This window comes from Helianthus annuus, chromosome 2 (assembly GCF_002127325.2).
Source record: "Helianthus annuus cultivar XRQ/B chromosome 2, HanXRQr2.0-SUNRISE, whole genome shotgun sequence".
Lineage (NCBI taxonomy): Eukaryota > Viridiplantae > Streptophyta > Magnoliopsida > Asterales > Asteraceae > Helianthus > Helianthus annuus.
In genome coordinates, this window is record NC_035434.2 from 142,245,258 (window position 1) to 142,268,153 (window position 22,896).

The 22,896-nt window shown below is 36.7% G+C and overlaps 2 protein-coding genes across 2 annotated transcripts; both read right to left on the reverse strand.

Annotated features, from left to right (window-relative positions):
- Positions 1 to 1,601: 1,601 nt before the first annotated feature.
- On the reverse strand, positions 1,602 to 4,370 carry LOC110895950 (DELLA protein RGL2). The gene is made up of 2 exons (XM_022143344.1): positions 3,693 to 4,370; positions 1,602 to 2,474 (listed from the first exon to the last, which is right to left on the reverse strand). Exons 1-2 carry the CDS (start codon positions 4,368 to 4,370, stop codon positions 1,602 to 1,604), a joined length of 1,551 nt encoding a protein of 516 aa, XP_021999036.1.
- A 557-nt stretch (positions 4,371 to 4,927) lies between these two features.
- Positions 4,928 to 6,487, reverse strand: LOC110895941 (DELLA protein GAI). The gene has a single exon (XM_022143336.1). The coding sequence runs from the start codon at positions 6,485 to 6,487 to the stop codon at positions 4,928 to 4,930; it is 1,560 nt and encodes a 519-aa protein (XP_021999028.1).
- Positions 6,488 to 22,896: the final 16,409 nt, after the last annotated feature.

Here is a 22,896-nt window from a genome sequence, read left to right on the forward strand (position 1 = left end):
GTAAACACAAGAATATTAAACAACTAACACCCTACTAACTTGCAACTAAACATAAGACTCGGACTAAATAAACTAATTAAACACATGCTAAAATAACCAAGTCCACTAACTCCTTTTATTCAGCTACACTCCAACGTTCACAACTTGCTAACTTCCGCACGTGCATCCCTTAAAACCTGGTCAACTCCTGACCAATTCTTCTGCTGACCCGTTCACCTCCATGGACCATATCCGTTTGACCCGTACTCGACCCGAACTGACCCGAACTTGACCCGTAATCAAGATTAAACCCAACAATCACCCCCTTAATCTTGATTCGGTTCTTTCTACTTGCTCGATTCTTGCTTGCATTCGTTTTTGCTTTCCATACTAAAATCGGAATTGGTTTTCTTGCTAAACATGCTACTTGATTCGAACTCATTCTTGCTTGCTTGCTTTGAATCCTCTTGCTTCCTGACTTGCTTCAATAAATCACAGGCTACTTGCTACCTGCTTTGTTTTCTTGCTTTCCGAATCACAAAGATTCGACCTTCTCTTTCTTTACCAACAAAGGTGTCCGTGTCTTTCTTTCTTTCTTTCGGTTGTCGGGTTTTCTTTCTTCTTTTCCTGCAACACCTGCTCTCTCCAGCGACCTTTTTTCTTTCTGGTGAACCTTTCACCTTCTCTTTCCCACTGATCTAATCGACCAGTCTTCCTCTTGGCTTCTAATCACCTGTTGCTCTTCTTAGTTTACTTATGTTGATCATCTGCTCTAGATCAGCTCCTTTCTTGGGTTAATTAAAACCCGATTTCATTCTTCCGGTGACTAGAGCTCGAGGCTACTGCCTCCCTTCCCCGACTTCTAGCTTCCGACTCTCAAAACGTCTTCCTTCTTTAACCTTGCTCTGATACCAAATGTTGGTTCAGGCAGTGGCGGAGCTTGACCAAAAGTTTCGAGGGGGCGTAAAGTGATGGGACGCAAAAAAAAAAAAAATCTATCGTTATGTTTCGGGTCGGGTCGATTATTCGATTCAGGTCGGGTCAAACAATAATAGTTCCAAATAAAACAAAGTGTATATTTACCCCCGGGCACCCACTATACTTCGCCCCTAGGTTCAGACTCCAATTACACTCAAAGAAAAACTCACGTTCAAAAGAAATTTATTGCTTTCAAGACTTAATATTTCAATCAATATGTTTAAATACCCAACAAACACACGCAAACACAAGAATAGTAAACAACTAACACCCTACTAACTTGCAACTAAACATAAGACTCAGACTAAACAAACTAATTAAACACATGCTAAAATAACCAAGTCCACTAACTCCTTTTATTCAGCTACACTTCAACGTTCACAACTTGCTAACTTCTACACGTGCATCCCTTAAAACCTGGTCAACTCCTGACCAATTCTTCTGCTGATCCGTTCATCTCCATGGACCGTATCTGTTTGACCCGTACTCGACCCTAACCTACCCAAACTTGACCCGTAATTAATATTAAACCCAACAAATAACACTCAGTTCAATTGCTTGACTGGTTATGGAAACACCTAGATTTTTGTAGAAACTACAACGGGTTATTTTTTATGTGGCACATCATTCTACAAACGATTTCGTCATATGAACTTCCAAGCAGAAACCGAGAAGATTGGTACACCATCCCAAGCAACAAGAAAACATCGACCACTGGGACGAATGGTACAACAATTCCCGCAATTAAAGTTTTTGATCAATAACTTAGCTTCATTCAGCGATTCACCACTCAATTCATTCTCCACCATCCCAAACCGACAAAAAAATGCCCTCCAAACATCGATCCCAGTGTGTCGAATCATTCTATCATCCCCTTCAGCCGCCACAATGTTATGTATAGAGTAAGCATAGTAGACAGACTCCGCCACTTTTCTGTTCAGATCATCATCCACCAAACAAACTGACATGCTGTCGAAAAGCGCCCCATAGAAGAACAAAGCGTCAATGAAACGATTTACAAACAAAAGCGAAGCGTGGTTTGCTTCGACTTCGTTGACGATGGTTATACAAGGATTGATCTTTCGAATCTCTCGCATGAGATGTTCGAGGTGGTTTGGTTTCACGATGAGGTTTGATAATGAGACCGAGGAGTAGACTGCGACCTTTTCGTGGCGGTCGAGTTCAAGGAGATCTATGTTGAAGTCTAGCATGTCTGCTACCATGACTATCTTGTAACTAAATGGGATGTTCATTGATTGTGCGAACTCAGCAAGATGGTTGCATGTGTCTTTTATCTTGGATTCCGATCTTGTACCGATTGCGGTTATCTTTAAGTGCTTGAGTTGCCAGTAGTTGCGGCTCGCGATCACTTGCATCATAAGTGTGTATTGCATCCCGCTCCTGATCTCGAGATCGACTACGTGGATATGTCTTGCTCTTCGGACGTGTTCGAGTAGCGTATTTATCGCACTGAGCTGGCAAACCTGTGACAGCCGGACTTTCGAATGAAATGCAATCTATAGGAGTAAAACGAGAATAAATACAAGGAAAGCCTAATTAAAAAAGGGAAATGTCTGCTGCATGGACACAAAAGAGACTCGACATGTATAATCCTAATTCTTAGCGCGTCCTACGCAAAGAATTTAAAATCTTCGTGCGTCCTACACAAAGAAATCTTACAGTCTCGTATTAAAATTTTATTTTACCACCGATATATTACTGATATATATATGAAGCTTCTTTAATTAAATTGTAGAATCCAAATGTTATGTATTTAGAACTCAAAACACAAAAACATTTTTTTACATAACTTTCTTTTCCAAAAAATAAATAAAAAATAACTTGTAAACAAAAAATGATTTAATTTTCAAAACAAAAAAAAAAAAAAACTTCAATTTCTATAAAAAATAAGTTCCTAAATACATATGTCACACACCTGAAGTGTCCACTTGGAGCATGGTTTCGCAAAATGACATTTATTTAGGAATTTGAATGACCATTGTCTATTTTGTAAAAGCTGGCTATATAAATGCCTATTTTGGGAATTTCGTCTAACTAAATTCATATATTAATGACATGTGACAATAAACCTTAGCTAATGTATCATCTCTAAGGGTAGGCGGGGTGGAGACCTTTTTCCCCGTGATGGAAATAGTTCACGTGTGAAAGAATGTTAAACACCACCCCCACTGTTTTATATCACTCGTGCATTTCATAACGCGTGGAGAATATCACGCGTGAAGAATTGAATATTGTGAGGGAATATGAGGGTTTATTGTTGGGTGTTGTGAGTGATGGGCATTTCCACTAAAAAAAGTTGTGAGTGATGGAATAATGGTTGATGACATGGTGGAACTTGATTGGATGTTGTAAATGATGAGTGAGTGATGAGTGATGAGTGATCACCACTCCCACCCCCTAAGGGGACCCGGGGTGGAAAGCAAATCCCCGTGATGAAATTATATAATGAGTGATGAGTTCCCAAACACCACCGGCACTCAAATTTACAACGCGTCAATTTTAGAACGCGTGGCATTTTTGACGCGTGTTGGGGTATTGGGTGGTGAGGGAAATTGTTGGTTTTGAGGGAAATTGTTGGGTGTGGTGGTGAGTGATGGACATTTCCACTAAAATCCATCCCTAGTGATGGAATAATGGTTAATAACATGGCAGAACTTGATTGGAAGTTATAAGTGAGCGATGACCATCCCTACCCCTAGTAATGCATTGCATACCTGCGACAATGGGACTTTCTGGTGAAATGCTAAGATACTTGCGTCCACGCTCATCAAAGCCTTTTGAAAATCAAACACTCGCATCCTTTCTAGTCCACCAGACGCCTCTCTTCCTGTTTCACGGTTGATTTTCTCGCGAATAGCATCCGAAAAATAGTAAACCAATCGTTCAACAGGAGTTCCTTCATTTGAAGACGTTTTACTACACAATTCAACGAGTTCATTTGCTTGGTCAAACTGCCGTTGACCGGTTTTATCGGCTGAAGCCAGAAGAGTTAGCAGAAGATCAATGTCTTTAGCTTCATCATCCGACAATCCGGATGATGAAACTGGTAATGGATGGCTTGGATTGGATATTTCATCTACTTTTGAAGAAGAGTCGATGAAATACTGTCCAGCCATCCGAATTCTTTCAATAGTAGACAGTTTTTGCGATTCGCTTGGAATGTAAGTCTTTTCACCATTCAGTTTTCTTGATCTGCTTGCAAAGTCCTTAACAATCCTAAGCGAAGCAAATGGTGTGTACTTTTTGTAGTCTTGATCTACTGGTTGGAAATCTGCATCTTTAAACACATTTTTATAAGGTGGTTTCTGCTGATCTTTATTGGTTTTGTTGAGTTTTGGAATCTCAGAAGAGGGTTTATCATCTGGAAGGTTGTATTTCTTTGAAGGAAACATGGTTAAATTATGATCATGAGAGTATGCATTTTTTGGTTTAAAAAGAAGAAAAAATCATGCATTTCAACAATGTTAGTAGCTAGTGGTCGATTTGTTCAATGATATTTAGATGCTAATCAGCCTGATCAGAAGGCAGATGCTAATCAGCCTCCTCAAAACAATCAAGTACTGATCAAATTAATACGGCAACCGAAAGAATAAACATGAAGACATTATGCATAGGCACTTTGTTTATTGTCTGTATTTAGGCTGTGGGGTGTGGAGGGCTTGGGTTGGGGACATTGCTCGACACGTGGTAGGTGTGGTGTGGCATGGCGTGGCTTCGGCATGAAATTAAAAAAAAAAAACACAAGTCAGTTTTTCCAATTATTACAAAACGTAACAACAAAAGGTACAATCATATGACATTCACTAGTCAGTGAGCATAGCTTTTAGAGTTAAAGTAATGGCTAGCAACTTAAGATCGAGATCAACTATCAATTACCAGAGCCAACATAAAAAAATATGGATTACTTAACATGTAACATAGAGAAAGAACCAAGCAGAATCGCAGGGTTTCAAGAGAATTTCCAAGCCGAAAGGCACTCAATCGGTGTTCCTTTCCACCCGATGTTGACGGATTTACCGTCCTTATCAAACGTGCAACAACTTCCACAAGGAAATTTTCCTGCCACCAACTTTGCTTGATATAAAGAAGACACACTAAATCCAATCTCCTTCATCCCAAATCTTGCAAAAAACTTCCTCCAAACATCGATATTCACATGCCTAACCGCTCTTTCTGCTCCTTCGGCTGCCACAATGCTTCTTATCCCTTCACCTAGATACATAGATTCAGTAATGCCACGGTGTTCATCTTCCCCGTCCATACAATCTTCTAAAGAATCAAACACCGCCCCATAGTGGAACAGTGCTTCGATCAAACGATTCACAAAGTTGGGCGAGTTAAGATTCGCTGCAACTTCGCACATCACCATAACACGAGGTTTAATGCTCTTTATAACCTTCATTAACGATTCTAAACGGTCTTGTTGCCCGATCATGCTCCATAAACCATACATTGAGAAAACCCCCAACGCTTCTCTTGGATTCAACTCAAGTAGATCTATGTTAAAATCTAATATATCTTCAACTATAACCATATTATACGAAAAAGATAAGTTTATAGATTCTGCAAAACTCTTCAAATGACCACCAGTTTGCTTGATTTGCTTTTCGAAACCAGTCCCAACCGCGGTTATTTTAAGATGCTTGATAGGCTCGGGTTGAGATGCCAGAGCTTGCATAAGAATCATAGTATGTACGCCTTGTCTAATCGCCAGCTCAACTACATGCACTCTTTTCGCCTTGGATACCCGGTCCACCAAAGCCTGCACGCACGAAAAATTAGCCGCTTGATAAAACGGTAACTTTTGATATATAGAAAGTCGAGTCATAGCAGTGTTCATTATTCTCCCTTGCATGTCATGATAATTTTTCTTTCCTGACCCTGTGAACGAGCTAATTCTCCCTGTTTCTTTGTTGATCTTCTCTCGTAATGCTTGCGAAAAATAATACACGATTCTTTGAATTGGGTTTCCTGAGCTCGAAGACAACGCATCACACAAGTCAAGAAGCTTACGTGACCGATCAAACTGTTGTTGGGCGACTTTCTCCGAAGAGAGTAAAAGATTTTCAATGAGTTGAACATCTTTGAGCTCTTGATCCGAAAGTCCCACGAGTGAACCTGAGTAAGGGTGGGTTGATATCGAATTATCCACGACTGAACGCGATTGTATGAAGTGTTCACCACCTAACCGAATAATATCATCGGTTGATAACTTACTCTGATCACTCACTTCAGAGCCAGCCACGTGGTCCTGACTTCGCGCTCTTGGTTTGATAAGTTTGAAATATTGTGACTCGATATCTTCAAGCTCCTGCATCTTATGCTCATATGACCATAATGGTGGTGTGGCGTCTAGAAACAAGGCGTCCAACTGATGGTCATATTCTTTTGAAGATGAAAACCGATCACTCAAATCATCTTCTTGGAATAACAACGGAGGTAGCTTTTCGATTTCTTGATTCGCTGCATCTCCCTTCGAGTAGCTGCTGATATCGTTCAACTTCTCCATAATTTTGGGGAATCAAAGGTTTATGCGACCAGGAAAACTTACAGACCGTATAATTTCAAATACAGAAGACAAGAGAAAACATAAAAGTCAACTGTATATTATGTTGCGGTAGACATTGTTGCTAACGTTGTCGATGTGTTCAATATTGTTGGAAATTGGAATTGGAATTGTGATATTCAATGCTTGGTTTGACTTATTCAATACATTAATTTTATTTATTCAAGAGATATTATACGTATTCGATTTTTTTTTAACTGTGGGATTCTATGATTATAATACGGGTGAATGTTTGTAAAACCATTATTATAGAAAAGGCCTACATATGTTGTAATAACCAAAAAAGTGAGTTACAAGGAAAAGAAAACGAAACACATTACATTCCCCTACAATCTTATCAAACTATAATGTCTCTTGTATCCTTCCACCTATCCCATGCTAAATTCCCGAACTTTGATCTATTTGAACCAAAGAAAAGAGTTCGCTTTTATATCTTCTACCACTTTATGTCCTGAGCCCTGAGTCACGTTAAATTCCTTATCATTCTTGCCTTCCATATGTGCCACATAGTCGATTGGAATACCATGTTGATCACCTTCTTACATTCTTTTGATACAACTTGGTTGTCGATATACATTAGTGCGCTTTCTGTCATGTTATATATATTTATATGTATTTAGTTATGTAGTCATTATAATTATTTATATATTACTATTGATCAAAATAATAATATACATTATTACTATTAGTTGGTAATTATTTATGGATTGTATTACCCTTAATAACTAATAAAGGTTTCTCCTTGGGGTATAGAGTCAAAGGTAAGACACACTTATCATATCATCAAATAATCATCATCATCTCTCTCTCATAATCACGATTTCATCGCTACGAACTCATAATCACCATCGCTAACATAAACCCTAAACGAAAACCAGATAACTCAAAACTAGAGCTCAACATTATAGATAACTCAAAACTAGTGAACTAGAGAACTCAGAAACTAGTGAACTCACTTAAATCGAGAACCAAATTATCGAGAACACATATTTATAGAATTAACCATTTCTTCTTGAAAATTCACCTTTTCTCGTTGAACTGATTCTTCTATAAATTCAATCTGCTGCAAACTCTTATCGAGAACTCTTACTGAATTAACTTAAATGGTTTTGTAAATACTTAAATAAAATAAAATAAAATAAAATTTTATTTTATAAAACTAAATAGCTTAACTTGAATCAACTTTTGTTTTAATTTTGTCCGAAGGTAATGTGTTACATCTACTTTATCGTTCAAGTATAATTACAAGCTATATTATTTATGTCTTACATATATGTTGTCTCACTTCTGCCAAAGGTGATGTGCTTCACTCATGTCATCCATAACTAACCCGTACATAACTAAGATAATTGTCATACTTCTGCTTAAAGGTGATATGTCACAGTTAATTTACACATATACTTAAATGATTTCACTTTTGCCCAAAGGTGATTTATCTTCGTTTAAGTAGAGTTTTAAACTTAATTTAGTCTATTACCTTGATGTTAATAATAGATTATAACTTTCTCCAAATAATAGATTCTAACATTAATGATCCTTCATTAATCCTACAGTCATATTTTAGTTTGGCTTACTTTAATACCCCATAACAATACGCGTTACAACTTTCTATTATAAATTTGTATCTCATCTATATCATCCACTCTAATTTCAAAGCCTAATATGTTTTGTTTTACTAAAAAGCTTCTATATGATTTGCTCTTATAAAATATATTCTTGATTATCTCTTAAGACAAGACAACCATACTGCTCTTTTCTAATAAAAGTATTGCAGGAGAAAAGTGGAGCATGACAAATGGGATAGGTCAAATATAATGTCTCTTATAATAATCAAGCTCATTTAAATAAATGCTATCACTAGATTTATTCTAGATTAAGTTTTTCCTAACAGTAATCTAATTTATTTGGAATATTCAAGTTAACTCCTATGATGCATGTTTTCATTCCAAATTTTAAATATAAGGTTAAATGGCATCTATGAATACATCATAATAACCCCATCTTCGCACGGTTGTTCCCTCTTTTTCCCCGGCTTCCTTTCACATATACCATGCTCATTTTTTCCATGATCAACACCTACGGGCACCATTACAAAAAACATACATACAAAACCTTAAATTTAAAACAATAACATTATAAAACACATTACTTCACAATTACCATCATCTTTCATATCGCGTACGTCCAAAACCTTTGCATCATCCTTCGGTTTCGCACAGTCCCTTGGTTCTTTTAACATCTTTGAACCTTTTTTCAAAAACAACAAAATTAATCACGTATACAAAACATACAAAACACAACATACAATCAATTTAGATAAAACATTTACTCCCTCCGTCCCATTAAAAGTGTCATATTTTGAATTTTCAAAGTCTTTATTTGTAAACTTTGACCTTAAATAATTTTGTTTGTATTAGATAATACTTGATGAAAGTTATGTGATTTGAGTGTGTTTTACAAGTATTTTTATCGGGTTAATTTTCATCAAGTTTTATATAACACAAAAAATATATAATTAAAGTCAAAGTTTATAAATAAAGACTTTGAAAATTCAAAATAAGACACATTTAATGGGACGGAGGTAGTATATTATATTATAGACTATTAACTTTAAAACATTTTCACCTATATTGTCCGTTTCTTCATCATCCGAACATTCAATAGGGCAATCTATTGTGTTACTAAATCTACTTGCCAAAATACGAGCTATCCTCTCGCTTTTCCCACCTACAAAATTAAGGGGCTGTTTGGTAGCCTCTTAATGACCATTCAGATGCTATCTCTTAATGGTTTAAAACCTCTGAATGAATAAGAGGTAACCTCAAGTCTGAATGGTTAAGAGGTAACATCTGAATGGTAAATCATCACATGTCGCATTCTTCTACATTCTCATTGGTAAAATTATTAATGGTTCCATTAAGAGGTAGCCTCTTAATGACCATTCAGAGGCTACCAAACAGCCCTTAAGTTACATACGTTCCTATTAAATTTATTACCACCTATATTCAATCAATTTATTCTTTACATCTTTACAAAAAAAATTAAAACTTACGTCTTCTCATGGTTACGTTTCGAACCTACAAAATGTAAACACAAATGAAATTACTAATACGCAAAACTTTAACCGTTGCAGTGACATCACGATGTGGTACACAAATGTAACATCATTATTCAACCCAAAAATAACACTTACAAAGGAAGCCAACTACATAACAGGCATAACATACCACTTGTCAATATGATTACACAGTTTTATACACATACACATGTGTACACATTTTCATGCCATTCACATTCATATGATCACACAATTTTGGGTACACATGTACACATGTGTACTATGAAAACTACTTCTACATCAGTTAAAACCATGGCATAAACCCCTATTTTTGATTAACAAAACTTTTTTAGTAAACAGAATCAACACACAACACAGAAATAATTAAACTATCACTATGTACACCCGTGTACACCTCGAACTAAACAACATACACAGGTGTACTGATCGTTTACATATTTAATAAAACAAACCAACCTACCTACAATATTTTGAAAAACATAACAACATCAAAACACTCAAGCCCTAATTGCAAATAACGCCTTCAAACATTCAAGCCCTAATTCGGTTCTAACAGATTCAACGAAATCTTACTCATAATCCATTAAATCCTACTTATAACCATACTATTGTACAATAATTCCAATAAGTAAACCACTCTCATAACAAAAACATTCAAACACTAGTTCCGATTGGTGTTATTACTTGATTCAGTAAAGGAACGGAACATGCAACTAGCGTTTGAAACAATTAAAGAAGATGATTTTTCATTGTGTACCTTTGAATGATGAAGATGAACTTCTTCCGGCGATTAAACACCTACCGCCGCCGACGATACCTTTTCTCTGGTCGCCGATTGTGAATATAATGAGATACTGGTTGATATCTCCTTATGACATTATTTTATTTTAAGAACTATAAAATATCACGGGATTTAATGTTTTTTATGGAAAGAATCTTGCTATTTTTTAAATACATAAATTAACCTAATTACAATTTTACCCTTTTGATTTTAATAAAATACTAAAAATTAACATATTAATTACAATTATTCCACTAATTTAATTATCAAGATCATATTAATCAACGGTTCAGATAAGTTCACGCAGTTCACGCAGAGGAGGTTGTTCACGCTAGAACCTCACCCTATATATATATATATATATATATATATATAGACACACACACACACATAATATGATTTCTTCTAAATATGTCCCCAAGTATTATTCATATGATATCTAGACAATAAGTAAATCAAATCAAGTCTAACATATGTGTGACAGGTTCCCACGTCACATACATCATTGAAACTTCTCTTGTAGCAAGCATAGGGATATCAAAGATTAGTGGGAGCATTAAGTGTTTTTTATCATAACTTACAAGAGTTTCAAGAGGTAGGGGAGTGGAAACTAAATATTACCTCAATTTGCACCTCTTGTACAAGATACTACTCCTTTAATACTTGTTTCATTAAACTCTAATGCTACTCTTATAAAAGTTTCATTGTTGCTTAAATGTGGACACTCGGAATTCTTACCAAAACTAAAGTTATCCGCAAACAAAGGGAAACTACAACGACTAACGTCATTAGCTTGTTTCTATTAGAATATGTTTGTCTTTAATATTGACCCTAAGAATGTTGAGTTCCTAAAGATTTCTAAGGTCAGTAGAAGTAGTAAAAGTCTTTATCATGACTTGCAAGGAATATAAGAAGCAGGGGAAAAGAGTCATTATATTTTACTCCAAATTTAACTTCGATTACACCTATTATACACCATATTGCACCAACTCTTACACACTTAGAATCCTGAAAATGGTTGCAACCTAACGAAAAGCTAATCCATAAAAATAAAACTTCTAATAAACCGAAGAATAATCAACTCAGGAGGACATCTAGATTAAAAACCTACTAACTTTGATGATTATGTAACCTCCCTAACTAAATTGAAATGGATGTTGGAAAGTTTCCCGATCTTACCTTCTCTAATTAAACCATTAGCATCAATCAATATTCTAAATGGAATAAAGCTTTTATTAACAAAGTTAGTACTGTGTGTTAGAATAACGTTTGAGATTCGGTTGAATGACTTAAGGGTGTTCATAGCTAAGCTAAATTCTAATACAAATGTTAAGTTATTAAGAAACATGATTGATTGTCAAAGGTTATACTCAAGAGAAGATAAATTATCAAACATTCTTCTTACCTGTCTTTCAAAAGTTTCTATGAGGATCATCACTATTCAAGTAGTTTATAACAAATTAAAAACGGCGCAGCGAAAAAACGAGCCTTAAATTTTCTTTCTTTATTAACGACATTACTTACGTGAATGCTCAATTACAAAATATCATACGTTTTCTAGAAGTAATTCACAACATTTACACTTAAATTAATACTTTAAAGTGTTACATAATTCAAACTATATTATGACCGTTCTTCCATACAATCCTTGCTTTTTAACTAGATCTTCGCCAATTTATTTTCGTTAGTGGTAGAGGAAATCCGTGTGATTCCTGTGGACATCATATACAACTTATCCGTTAGTCATTGACATCACCATATAACATTAAACTATATAATTTGAAAATCTTATAACACTCCACAATATGAACTTGGATTCATTCGATTATCCTTTAAAATTCTTTGTCCAAGTTCGGCTTCCATTCCTCATGAACCTGACGATCTCATACCTGCATTATATTTCAAATCTCAAAGCACATCATTAGTAATCGTCAATACTCAATCGTATTGAAACCATTCCTACACACATTCATAGCAACTTATATTCATACATGCATGCATTTCTACATACATACATACATACATACAATCATATACATCTATATACATGCATACATTCATACACGCATACATACCTACGAGTTCATGTTTACCACTTTTATTCTCATATATTTATATTAACATGCCATATTCACAACTTTCCATAGTATAAGTTTTATACATATTGAAATACATACTTACTCGTTCCTAAACATGTTCACCTATAGATTTCCTTCACTAACACGAAGGTAAATCCATACCTATAGTATCCAGAGACCCATAACATCTACTTATAATCAAAGCCATTTTAAACATTAGTTATGAGGCCTTGAAAACCAATTAAAACGAGTTCCATGACCAAAACAAACAAAATAAAGATTTTTGCCAGATTCAGTGGTCTCTCGCGGGCCGCGAGAGACTTAGCTCACTTTTGTCACACCCCCAACCGCGTAAAACAACAAATCGCGACGGAATCTTCAGGGAGTGTTGTAACAGAATCATTGGTTCATAACACACGAAAATTTGAAGTTTTGTTTTATTTAAAGATTAACCATTTACATTGTCTTGAAATTTAAACAAACAAGTTAAACATAGTCTATCATTGTTATTAAGTCGCTAAGGCCTCGTCCAGTCCTAAGTAAGCATGCATCCTAGCAATCAACATCATTCAACAACACCTGAAAAGTGTAAAGTATTGCAACATAATTAACCAACTCAAATCAAGTTGGATATAATTTATAAAATATCATAGCCATGATTCTTAACCCAAAACATTTATTTAAGAAAAACCAAATTGTAAATCATCTCGTTAACAAAACTCGTATGGTTTATATTATTTAGAAAAACCTCGTTGTGTGACATCGTTTTAAAATTGTTTGCCCATGTGAACTATAAAATGCCACAGAATGTAATATGATAAAAACACTTATATATAAGAAGTACCAGCGGCGTATCTACCATGCTATTATCATATCACACCCCAAAACCAATCGTTTGTTCAAATCGTTTATCTCGTTTAAATCATTCCAGTCGTTTAAATCGTCCCAAAATCGCTCTCGTTTTAATTGTGAAAACTACTTTTGGTCATCTCGCAAATAACATCCAAACCTTCGCAACTCGCCTCTCGCTTCTCGCATTAACAACAGTCAAAGGGTAAGTTAACAATCACAGATTCAGTCGTTACCCACATAACCCCCACACATAACCATGGGTGCAGTCTGATAACGGGATTTGTCAGATCCTATGGTACCATAACCTAATACTGGTCGGTTCGGCCAAAACAAATGAATGTTATTCGTTATGTAATTACGCCCAACAAGTTTGTTCACATTATCGAAATCTTAATTAATTTAATATAAACCATTTTAATCATTTTCAAAAGCATCGTTAAAAACATCGAAATCATTTGACACATATGAATCACCCCAAAAAAATCGAAAACAGTAAAAGAGGGGAACTATGTACTCACTTGAGAATGCTTAGAAGTCATGAATAACAACCAAGCAAAGCTAGAGGGATCACGGAAATCAATCGACACCTAATATAAGTAACTACGTAAATAAACCGGACCTAATTCGGAAGATCGGATAGGATGAGGTTTCGTAAACCAAATGAGTATTGGAACTCCTATGATATGGTTTAACAAAGCCTACATACTAAATCGAAATCTAACCTAGGTGCTTACGACCCATTACGACTCGTTTAGGTAGCTCACGCTACTTTAACGAGTCGTTTGCGTGAAACGCGTTCGGACCGCCTAACTAGTCCTATGATAAGTATTATATGCCTTAACATGTCTAATAATGTTACCTAATCAGTTTAATTGTCAAAATTTAGGTTACATATGCTTAAAATGAATTTATGCATAAAAAGGGCATTTTGGTCATTTTCCTAAGGCATATAAACTACCTATCATACAACTAACTAAACGAAGTGACCATAAGGCATAACCTCGGAAGGTTATTTCCTATACAACTATGGTCACAAAATATGTTTGGTCGGATCCTAATGATCGACCAAACGGGTCGGCTTCGAAAGTGTAAGCGGTTGTTTAGACCGCTTATCTTACGACCCTATATAAGCACTAAATTAAAAGTGACGATTAAACGTGTTTAACGAAGTTAGGAAACAACTTTTGATATCAAAACAAAGGGTTTTGATACCCAAGAATAGTTTGGTTGCAACATACGCATAAACGCGCATTTTGACCGAAACTATGACTCGTCACTATGCCTAAATAACGTGGTAATCAGTAGGTATAGTCACAAGGGACTATAACCATCGTGATTACGCTCACGTTGCGTAGTTCAAACGAACTTCGTGTTGACCATAAACTGGTCAAAGCAGAAAGTCAAACATTGTTTGACTTTCATGCTTAAAAACGCATAAAAGCACGAAAGAAACTTACAAAGGGACCAAGCTAGGAAGATATTGATCCAATTTGCTCAGGTATGAAATGTTTAAACCTCAACTTAGAGCAGAAATGAATCAAGTGTGAGGTGCAAGAATGAAAGGCTTGGGTATTTATTGAATTCCCACAACCGTTAGGATCGTTTCTCGCAACTCGTGTTTCGATCTTGGCCATACATGTGGGCACAAGGATTTAAAATACAAGGGGTATATAAAAACCATCAAAATCCAGCCCATAGCATCCAAAATCTGGGGTTAAAAATCATCAAAACAGGCTCAAAGACCAGATTCAATGTTTCTATGCTGAAGGTCTGACATGGGCCGCGTAAGAATAGGCCTGGGCTTACGCCCCACTCCTAAGACAACTTTGGCAGATTGTCAGAAATGGTCCCTGAATGTGCAAAGCATTGTTTTCGATGCATTTTCGACACATTTAAGCCCCATTAACCCCATTTCAAGGATCTAAAATGAAGTTAAAGTATAGGGAACTTAAAATATGCTCAAAAATATCTCGGATGTCGGTTTGTTTGGCCGTACGATTGCGTTGTTCGGTTAATTACGACGAAACACGAACGGACGTGAAAAACAATCCAAATTACGCGACGAATGGAATTTTAACATGCCAATCACTAAAATAAATATTTTAATTATTACATAAATTTTTGGATGTCCGGATATATTCAGAACGTAAGATATGCATGTAAATGCAAACTTATGCACTTTTTGACGCTTTTAGTCCCTGATTGACCAAATAAGTTTATTTTAGCACACCGAACCCCTCCAAAGCCTATTTCTAAGCTATTTAAAGGATATTTAGTGTATGTTTAACTTATGATCATATTCCGGAAGGTTCGATACCATACGAATCAGCAGACTTTTGCAGTTTGACGCAAATAGTCCCTGCGATCGAATAAACTTGATTTCGACACACCAAACCCTCCAAAACTTATTTCTAAGTTATGTAGAGGTTAAGGTATGTTAAGCCTATCTCACTCTTCCAGATTGTTTGTCGCGTTAAACTTATTACGTTTACGCATCAGATCGCGTATAACTTTCAAGAAAGCAATTTAGAGCTCGAAATCGAACGAGAATTGATATGTGCAAACGATACACATATTTATACAAATCCCAAGTATGAAACACAATATTTCATTGATTGGGTATTTGTTTGATGGCCGTGAAGGCACATATGTCACAACTTTGACGCGGGCCGCAACTTATGTCGCGTGGCGCGGCGTTGTTCCCTGCTTGCGGTCGCGTAGCGCGACAGACCGGTTTCGATAGAATGCTAGTTTTTCTTGAGCTGCATCTGCGTAGCTCAATATTTGCAACATATAATGCACAAAAACATGCATATCTCTCAAACCGACTACCCGTTTAACCTCTCGTTTCTTCCCACATGACCGTAATTTGGTCTTCTATCATAAGGACTCAAAATCTAAGATCCGGACTAAGGAAATCCTTAACTTATATTCTTTCGGCTTAATTATTCAATTACGAATTATTCGACCCGTTCAATCCTACCAAATTACTTCCGACTTAGTTAAGAACCTTCGTCCTAGTAGAGCATTACTTAGCTAAATACTTCCGATTTTTTACATAATCCTTCATCATATCCCATATTCAAAAGTATCAAAATTTGTTATACGATGCATGGGAAATTCCTAGGTAAGGATGCCCATCTCACTCTCAAATCCGCTATCCTCACTAATTGTCGGTAAAAATGATTGCTGACGTGATGTCGAGGTCACAATCAAATTTAATCCAATTACAACTAATTAGCTAGCGGTAAGTGGGTATCGAACACAGGGAGTTTGTGGAATATGTGTTATCTCAATGTATGTCTAACTAACTAGATTAATCTAAATTGCAAGAAATGTAAATTTCAATGTTTGGGTTGAATGGTTTTAAATATCTAGAGTTACTAAATTAGAATACAAATCAAAGTTAAGTTTTGTAACAGGATAAGAGGGTAGTGATCATCCCGAGTTTCAGGTTTTAAGTGACAATCAAGGTTTATGTTCAACTGGAAAGAAATACATAGACATAGCTCATGCAAGATCAATTGTTTGTGATGAAAGGGAACTAAGTACTCGGATTCCTAGAACTCGAGGTTGTTACCCGATGACCAATCAACATATATCCAACCCTAATCCCTCCCATGATATCTCGATTGCCCACGGCACCAAGAACGTATGGTTTAGAACTATGATCAAACATACATCAACAATTTACAAACACCCAATCAAACACCATAATAAACTAACAACACATGCACAGTTTAATATTCCAGAAATTAAAGAACAAACATAATTGTCACAAATAAAACCTTACACTCAAGACGATCACCAAGCAAACCTAGCCGCTCATAGTGTCGTGAATCGTCATAACAATCAAACCTTTGTCCAGTGGAATCAAAAACAAAGTCTTCATGTTTAGACCACTCAAGAACACAAGAGGATAGCCAAAAATCGCCCCTAAACTGCTCCAAAACCGTCCACCATGATTGGATTTGAAAAGACACAATAAAACATCACAAAATAGGGCAGTCACACATTTCTCGCTGGCCTCCACCGTAAGCTACGGTGGCCACCGTAGCTTACGGTGGCTTGGAATGGCTACGGTGGGTCTCTACTGCCTTACGGTGGAAGAAAAATGCTGGGGGCCACCGTAATTTATGGTAGCTACCGTAAGCTACGGTAGCCTTCAGCACGCAGTTTTGTTTTCTTCATAACTTTTTCGTTTCAACTCCGTTTTCTTCACCGTTTTCGCCTACGTTCTCGTAATTTTGTCCTCTATAACGCTATCCTCTTAATTCTTCAATTCCAATAATTGATTTTTTCATTTATTCTCCGTATTCCTTCCATTTTAAGCTCCATTTGTAGACAATTTCCCGTTCTCGTAATTTTGTCCTCTATAATGCTGTCCTCTGAAACACAAAGAACCGTAGTTATCTAATTCTAGACAATTACCCGATTAAATGTAGGATTTTAATATCGTTTATACCACTTAAGGGTTGTCCTACGGACTACCCGTCACATCCCCACACTTAACCGTTGCTTGCCCCCAAGCAACTCATCAAAACAACTCATAACTCCTCAAGCAATCAACATGAATCAAGCAAACAAATGTCCTCATTTTACTAACTTTTCTTAAAACCGCACATAACACGCCCCTCACAATAACTCTCCTCTCAGTGACAAGTAAAAACTAGCAAAGATAAGCTAGCTCACACTTAAAGCAAACAGGTGGTTGCACAACAATAAGCTTGTAATTAAATCGTTCCTTCACCTAAATGATTTAATGAACATGCACGTGAATCAAAGGAACTTAGAGGTTGTAATGTGGCAAGGCAAATGGGTAGGAAATGGAAATACATATGCAAAGTAGCTAACGATTCAACCCGGTCTTTTGTTTCTAACTAAAACAAAACATAAACAACTATATACAAACTATCTCATTCATTTTTTTTTTCATTTTTCATTGCTTTTTCTTTTTTTTTCTTTTCTTTTCATATCTCTTTTTTTCTTTTTTTTTCTTTCAATTTAACAAACATAACAAACAAGCATACTTGAACAAGATGATTATACTAATAGACCGGGTCAAATACGGGTTAATTTTGTAAGAGAAAGTAGGCACGGGTTAACAAAACATCGGCTCAAAGCTCAAATGGGCTATTAAAGTCGAAACCCCCGTCCCTCTCGTTACCATTCTCATATATATAATTTATGAGGTCCAACCCCCCAAATCCCACACTCGCACTCACCAAGACGAAGCTACCTAATTGTTCTAATCCTTTTCACATGCATATCAAGCTAAGGCCTCAAACCGCATTCAAGAACAAGTTCTAATGCACCACCACCCATTGCCATTCTCATCAAGAAAAAAATGTATTCTAATAAATTCAAGTAGTGGCTCAACTCTCACCAAGAAAGAACAAGGGGATATGGGTTGCCGGTGTGTCATACGATTTAATACTCAACTTTCAATTTGGACCATTTTTCGCTTGATTTTTTTTTTAATTTCACATTTTTTTTTTCCTCAAAATTTCCCCTCATCCCTACACTTGGGATACATTGTCCCCAATGTATGGTTTTTGAAGGGAAGATCGCTTATACCACTACAACATCAATTGAAGCTTTTCCACTCAAACCCAAATTTCTTTTTGTTTTTTTATTTATTTTTTATAGTCTTATTTCTAAAAACACCACCAACTTTCACAACCCATCACTAAACATATCAAAACACCACCCATCTGCCCAACCATGAACATAAACATGAATATATACAAAGGTGCACAAAATGAGAACAAGACACAACCTGATCAGTAAATCAGCAGTGTTGGTAGTGATGCAGCTGCGGTAATCGGACAGGAACATAAACATCTCTTGGATTCGCTGATATCTCAACGGGAATGTTGCCAAACATCCCCACACTTGAATCATTGCATCCGCGAGGAATGAAACGTAGTAACCTGCCAAAACACAAAAAACAACACCAAAACAAAACCAAACAAAACACGAATACAATACTCTACATCTTCGGGTTGCCTCTCGAGAGCGCTAAGTTTAAAGGTCTTCAGCCAGACCATACCTGATATGCATTATGGTGGTCTCAATGCACACTTACCCAAAACATTTCCAATGAATGCTTGAAAATTTACATGCCAACTCCATAGATTTGTAAGTAAAATTGGCATGTTAAGACTGCACCTACGGGCTTTTCTAATCCACTTCATGATATATACCTTAATGTCTTGTAGTTTCACCCTTCTCATCTTGTTCCTCGAACCCTCTTCCCCACACTTGTTATTTTGAATGACTGATATGGGAAAAGGTTCAGTATACATATTCATCTCGTCAGACTGTTCTGTCTCATCATCTACACACACCATCTGATCCATCAGTGACTCTTCATTAGATAAAGGACTCATTGGTGTGGTATTATCCTCCACAACCTCCTCCTTCATGTGAGAATAATCTCTAATATCACCAGGTAATGGTGAAAGGCGTTGTTCTATTTCTATCTTCGTTTTTAAATTCTGACATTTAGAAACTAAACAGCTGATTCGATCTTCATCGGAAAGGTTGGGTCTTGATAAATACTGCTCGAGTTTGGACAAAGTTACTTCCAATATAGCAAGCTCTTTCTCCTCCTCGGTTTGATAAGCATAAACACCCTCGGGCTCAGAATATTCTTCAGGATGATATTGTCGATATCCCTGATACGGTCTTAAGATGTGTGCATCCATCATTTTTTTATTCCAATACTTTGGGTTTTCTGAATACACCGTGCACACATCATAATCATAAGTGTGATCGCGACCGCAACAAAAATATAGACCATCCGTCCTTGTCTCATAATAAACATCCTTGTCCCGATCATATCCATCCGAGTAATAATCATCCTCCATTTCTGGTTCATAATCATCAACGTATGATAGAGGTGGTGTAAGGACCTTCAAGAACATCTCTAGAATACCTGTATGTGAAAACCCGAACCCCTAAAAACCTAACCTACATGAAAACCAAGAAAAATCTGACTTGTTAGGTTTTAGGCGGGCCGCATAAGAAGTAAATCTATCTTACGCGGGCCGCTTAAACTTATAACTAAATCAGATAAGCTTTAAGGACCCGGGCGGGCCGCGTAAAGACTAGACATAAGTTAACGCGGGCCGCGACAACTCATAATTATCCGGTAACGCAAACGGGCCACGTTTTGGGCCACCTGTTAACCCTAGCCCATGACTAATCAGGCCTATTCCTAGATTAGGCGGCAATGCGGGCCGCGTAAGGCCTACGCGTAATTCCACGCGGGCCGCGTCAGGGTCATTTTCAGGCTATAAATAGCCTAGCCCAGGAGCTTTCATTCCGTGCCGTTCAAATTCATTTCCAAACGAAAGTTTACTGTGAAAAATTATAATTTTCATATAGTAGCGAGGTACTGCCACATTACCGGGTAATAACTCGATCGCTATTACGATTCGATATCCGATCGATTGAAACTATCCAACGAGTGTTTAAGTGCTGCTCAATCTGGGTTTATACTTTGTTATTCGTCGTGATTCCAACAGGATATTTGAGCTATGCTCTGTTATTCGTTGTGCATCCGCTGGATATTAAGTATTGCACTTTGTCATTTGTTGTGAGGGTTGTATCTCGTGAATTATCGTAACTGTTGTATTAGTTACTAACCTGGTTGTGGTTATTCTTGTTAAACTAGGTTATTCAGCTTATCAGTAGGCTAAGTACTGCCCGTCTAAACTTGCAATGTGAGTCATTCTCTTTTTATCAACTGTTTACAATACTCCAAATTATTTTCCAAAGTTATAGTTACAGGGATTAAGTCTTTGTAGTCCTCAATTACAGCCGGTATGTGGGGTATTGTGCACATTACTATTTTATTACTTTAGGTGGGCGAGCCTAAAATTTGTAATACTCGTCACTATTGGGTAACAGGATTCAATAGTGGTATGACCACAGTCACCGAAACAAGTTGAGTGACAAATACTGTTGGGTAGTTGATTGACATATAAACATTGTAATCGCTCTTAATACTGTAAATTATAACAACGTGTCTTTTAGTTAAAATGAATGATTCACTCAGTATTTCCCCGCTGACAAAATAATTTTTTACAACATGTTTCAGGTGACCTACTTTGAATCCAGTACAAGTGCTCAGAAGCACCCTGAAGCTTAAAGTAGTGGCTCGAATAAATAAATAAACATGTTTGTAAAATAAAGAAATTATAATATTTCTCTACTGTAAATTTCGGGGTTTACCCCAAATTATAAATAAATATTGCTCGGGCATTTTCAAGTTTAAATGATCCTGTTAAGACTTCCGCTGTAAAAATAAATACCATGGGTTTTTCTGTCCCAAGGCTTCTGGACCGGGTCAAACCGGGTCCGGGGGCCGTGACAGGTGGAAGCTGTGAAACATAAGACACCGGTTTTCCATGTGCCTTCCTGTAGTGGGCCTCGTGGCAACCGATACACAGATGACGTGGAGCCCCGCACAATATACACGTAGAGAAGCTGAAATCTGTGTAATGCATTGTCATCCTGCATAACACAACTCAACTAACAAGTGTAAATCACGAACATCAAAGAAAATCTTTTTGGGATTTTTATTTTTTTAATTTTTTTAACTAATACACAAGATAACACACGTTGCGCACTCCTCCCCGGCAACGGCGCCAAAATTTGACGTGATGTCGTGGTCACAATCAAATTTAATCCAATTACAACTAATTAGCTAGCGGTAAGTGGGTATCGAACACAGGGAGTTTGTGGAATATGTGCTATCTCAATGTATGTCTAACTAACTAGATTAATCTAAATTGCAAGAAATGTAAATTTCAATGTTTGGGTTGAGTGGTTTTAAATATCTAGAGTTACTAAATTAGAATACAAATCAAAGTTAAGTTTTGTAACAGGATAAGAGGGTAGTGATCATCCCGAGTTTCAGGTTTTAAGTGACAATCAAGTTTTGTGTTCAACTGGAAAGAACTACATAGACATAGCTCATGCAAGATCAATTGTTTGTGATGAAAGGGAACTAAGTATTTGGATTCCTAGAACGCGAGGTTGTTACCCGATGACCAATCAACATATATCAAACCCTAATCCCTCCCATGATATCTCGATTGCCTACGACACCAAGAACTTATGGTTTAGAACTATGATCAAACATACATCATCAATTTACAAACACCCAATCAAACACCATAATAAACTAACAACACATGCACAGTTTAATATTCCAGAAATTAAAGAACAAACATAATTGTCACAAATAAAACCTTACACTCAAGACGATCACTAAGCAAACCTAGCCGCTCATAGTGTCGTGAATCATCATAACAATCAAACCTTTGTCCAATGGAATAAAAAACAAAGTCTTCATGTTTAGACCACTCAAGAACACAAGAGGATAGCCAAAACTCGCCCCTAAACTGCTCCAAAACCGTCCACCATGATTGGATTTGAAAAGACACAATAAAACATCATAAAATAGGGCATTTACACATTTCTCACTGGCCTCCACCGTAAGCTACGGTGGCCACCGTAGCTTACGGTGGCTTGAAATGGCTACGGTGGG

Bases quoted from the DNA above. Each gene is read 5' to 3' on its own strand.
- LOC110895950 (XM_022143344.1), bottom strand. From the start codon at position 4,370: ATGTTTCCTTCAAAGAAATACAACCTTCCAGATGATAAACCCTCTTCT. The intron at 2,475-3,692 runs GTATGCAATGCA...TTACTCCTATAG, and splicing joins AGAAAGTCCCATTGTCGCAG to ATTGCATTTCATTCGAAAGT.
- LOC110895941 (XM_022143336.1), bottom strand. From the start codon at position 6,487: ATGGAGAAGTTGAACGATATCAGCAGCTACTCGAAGGGAGATGCAGCG.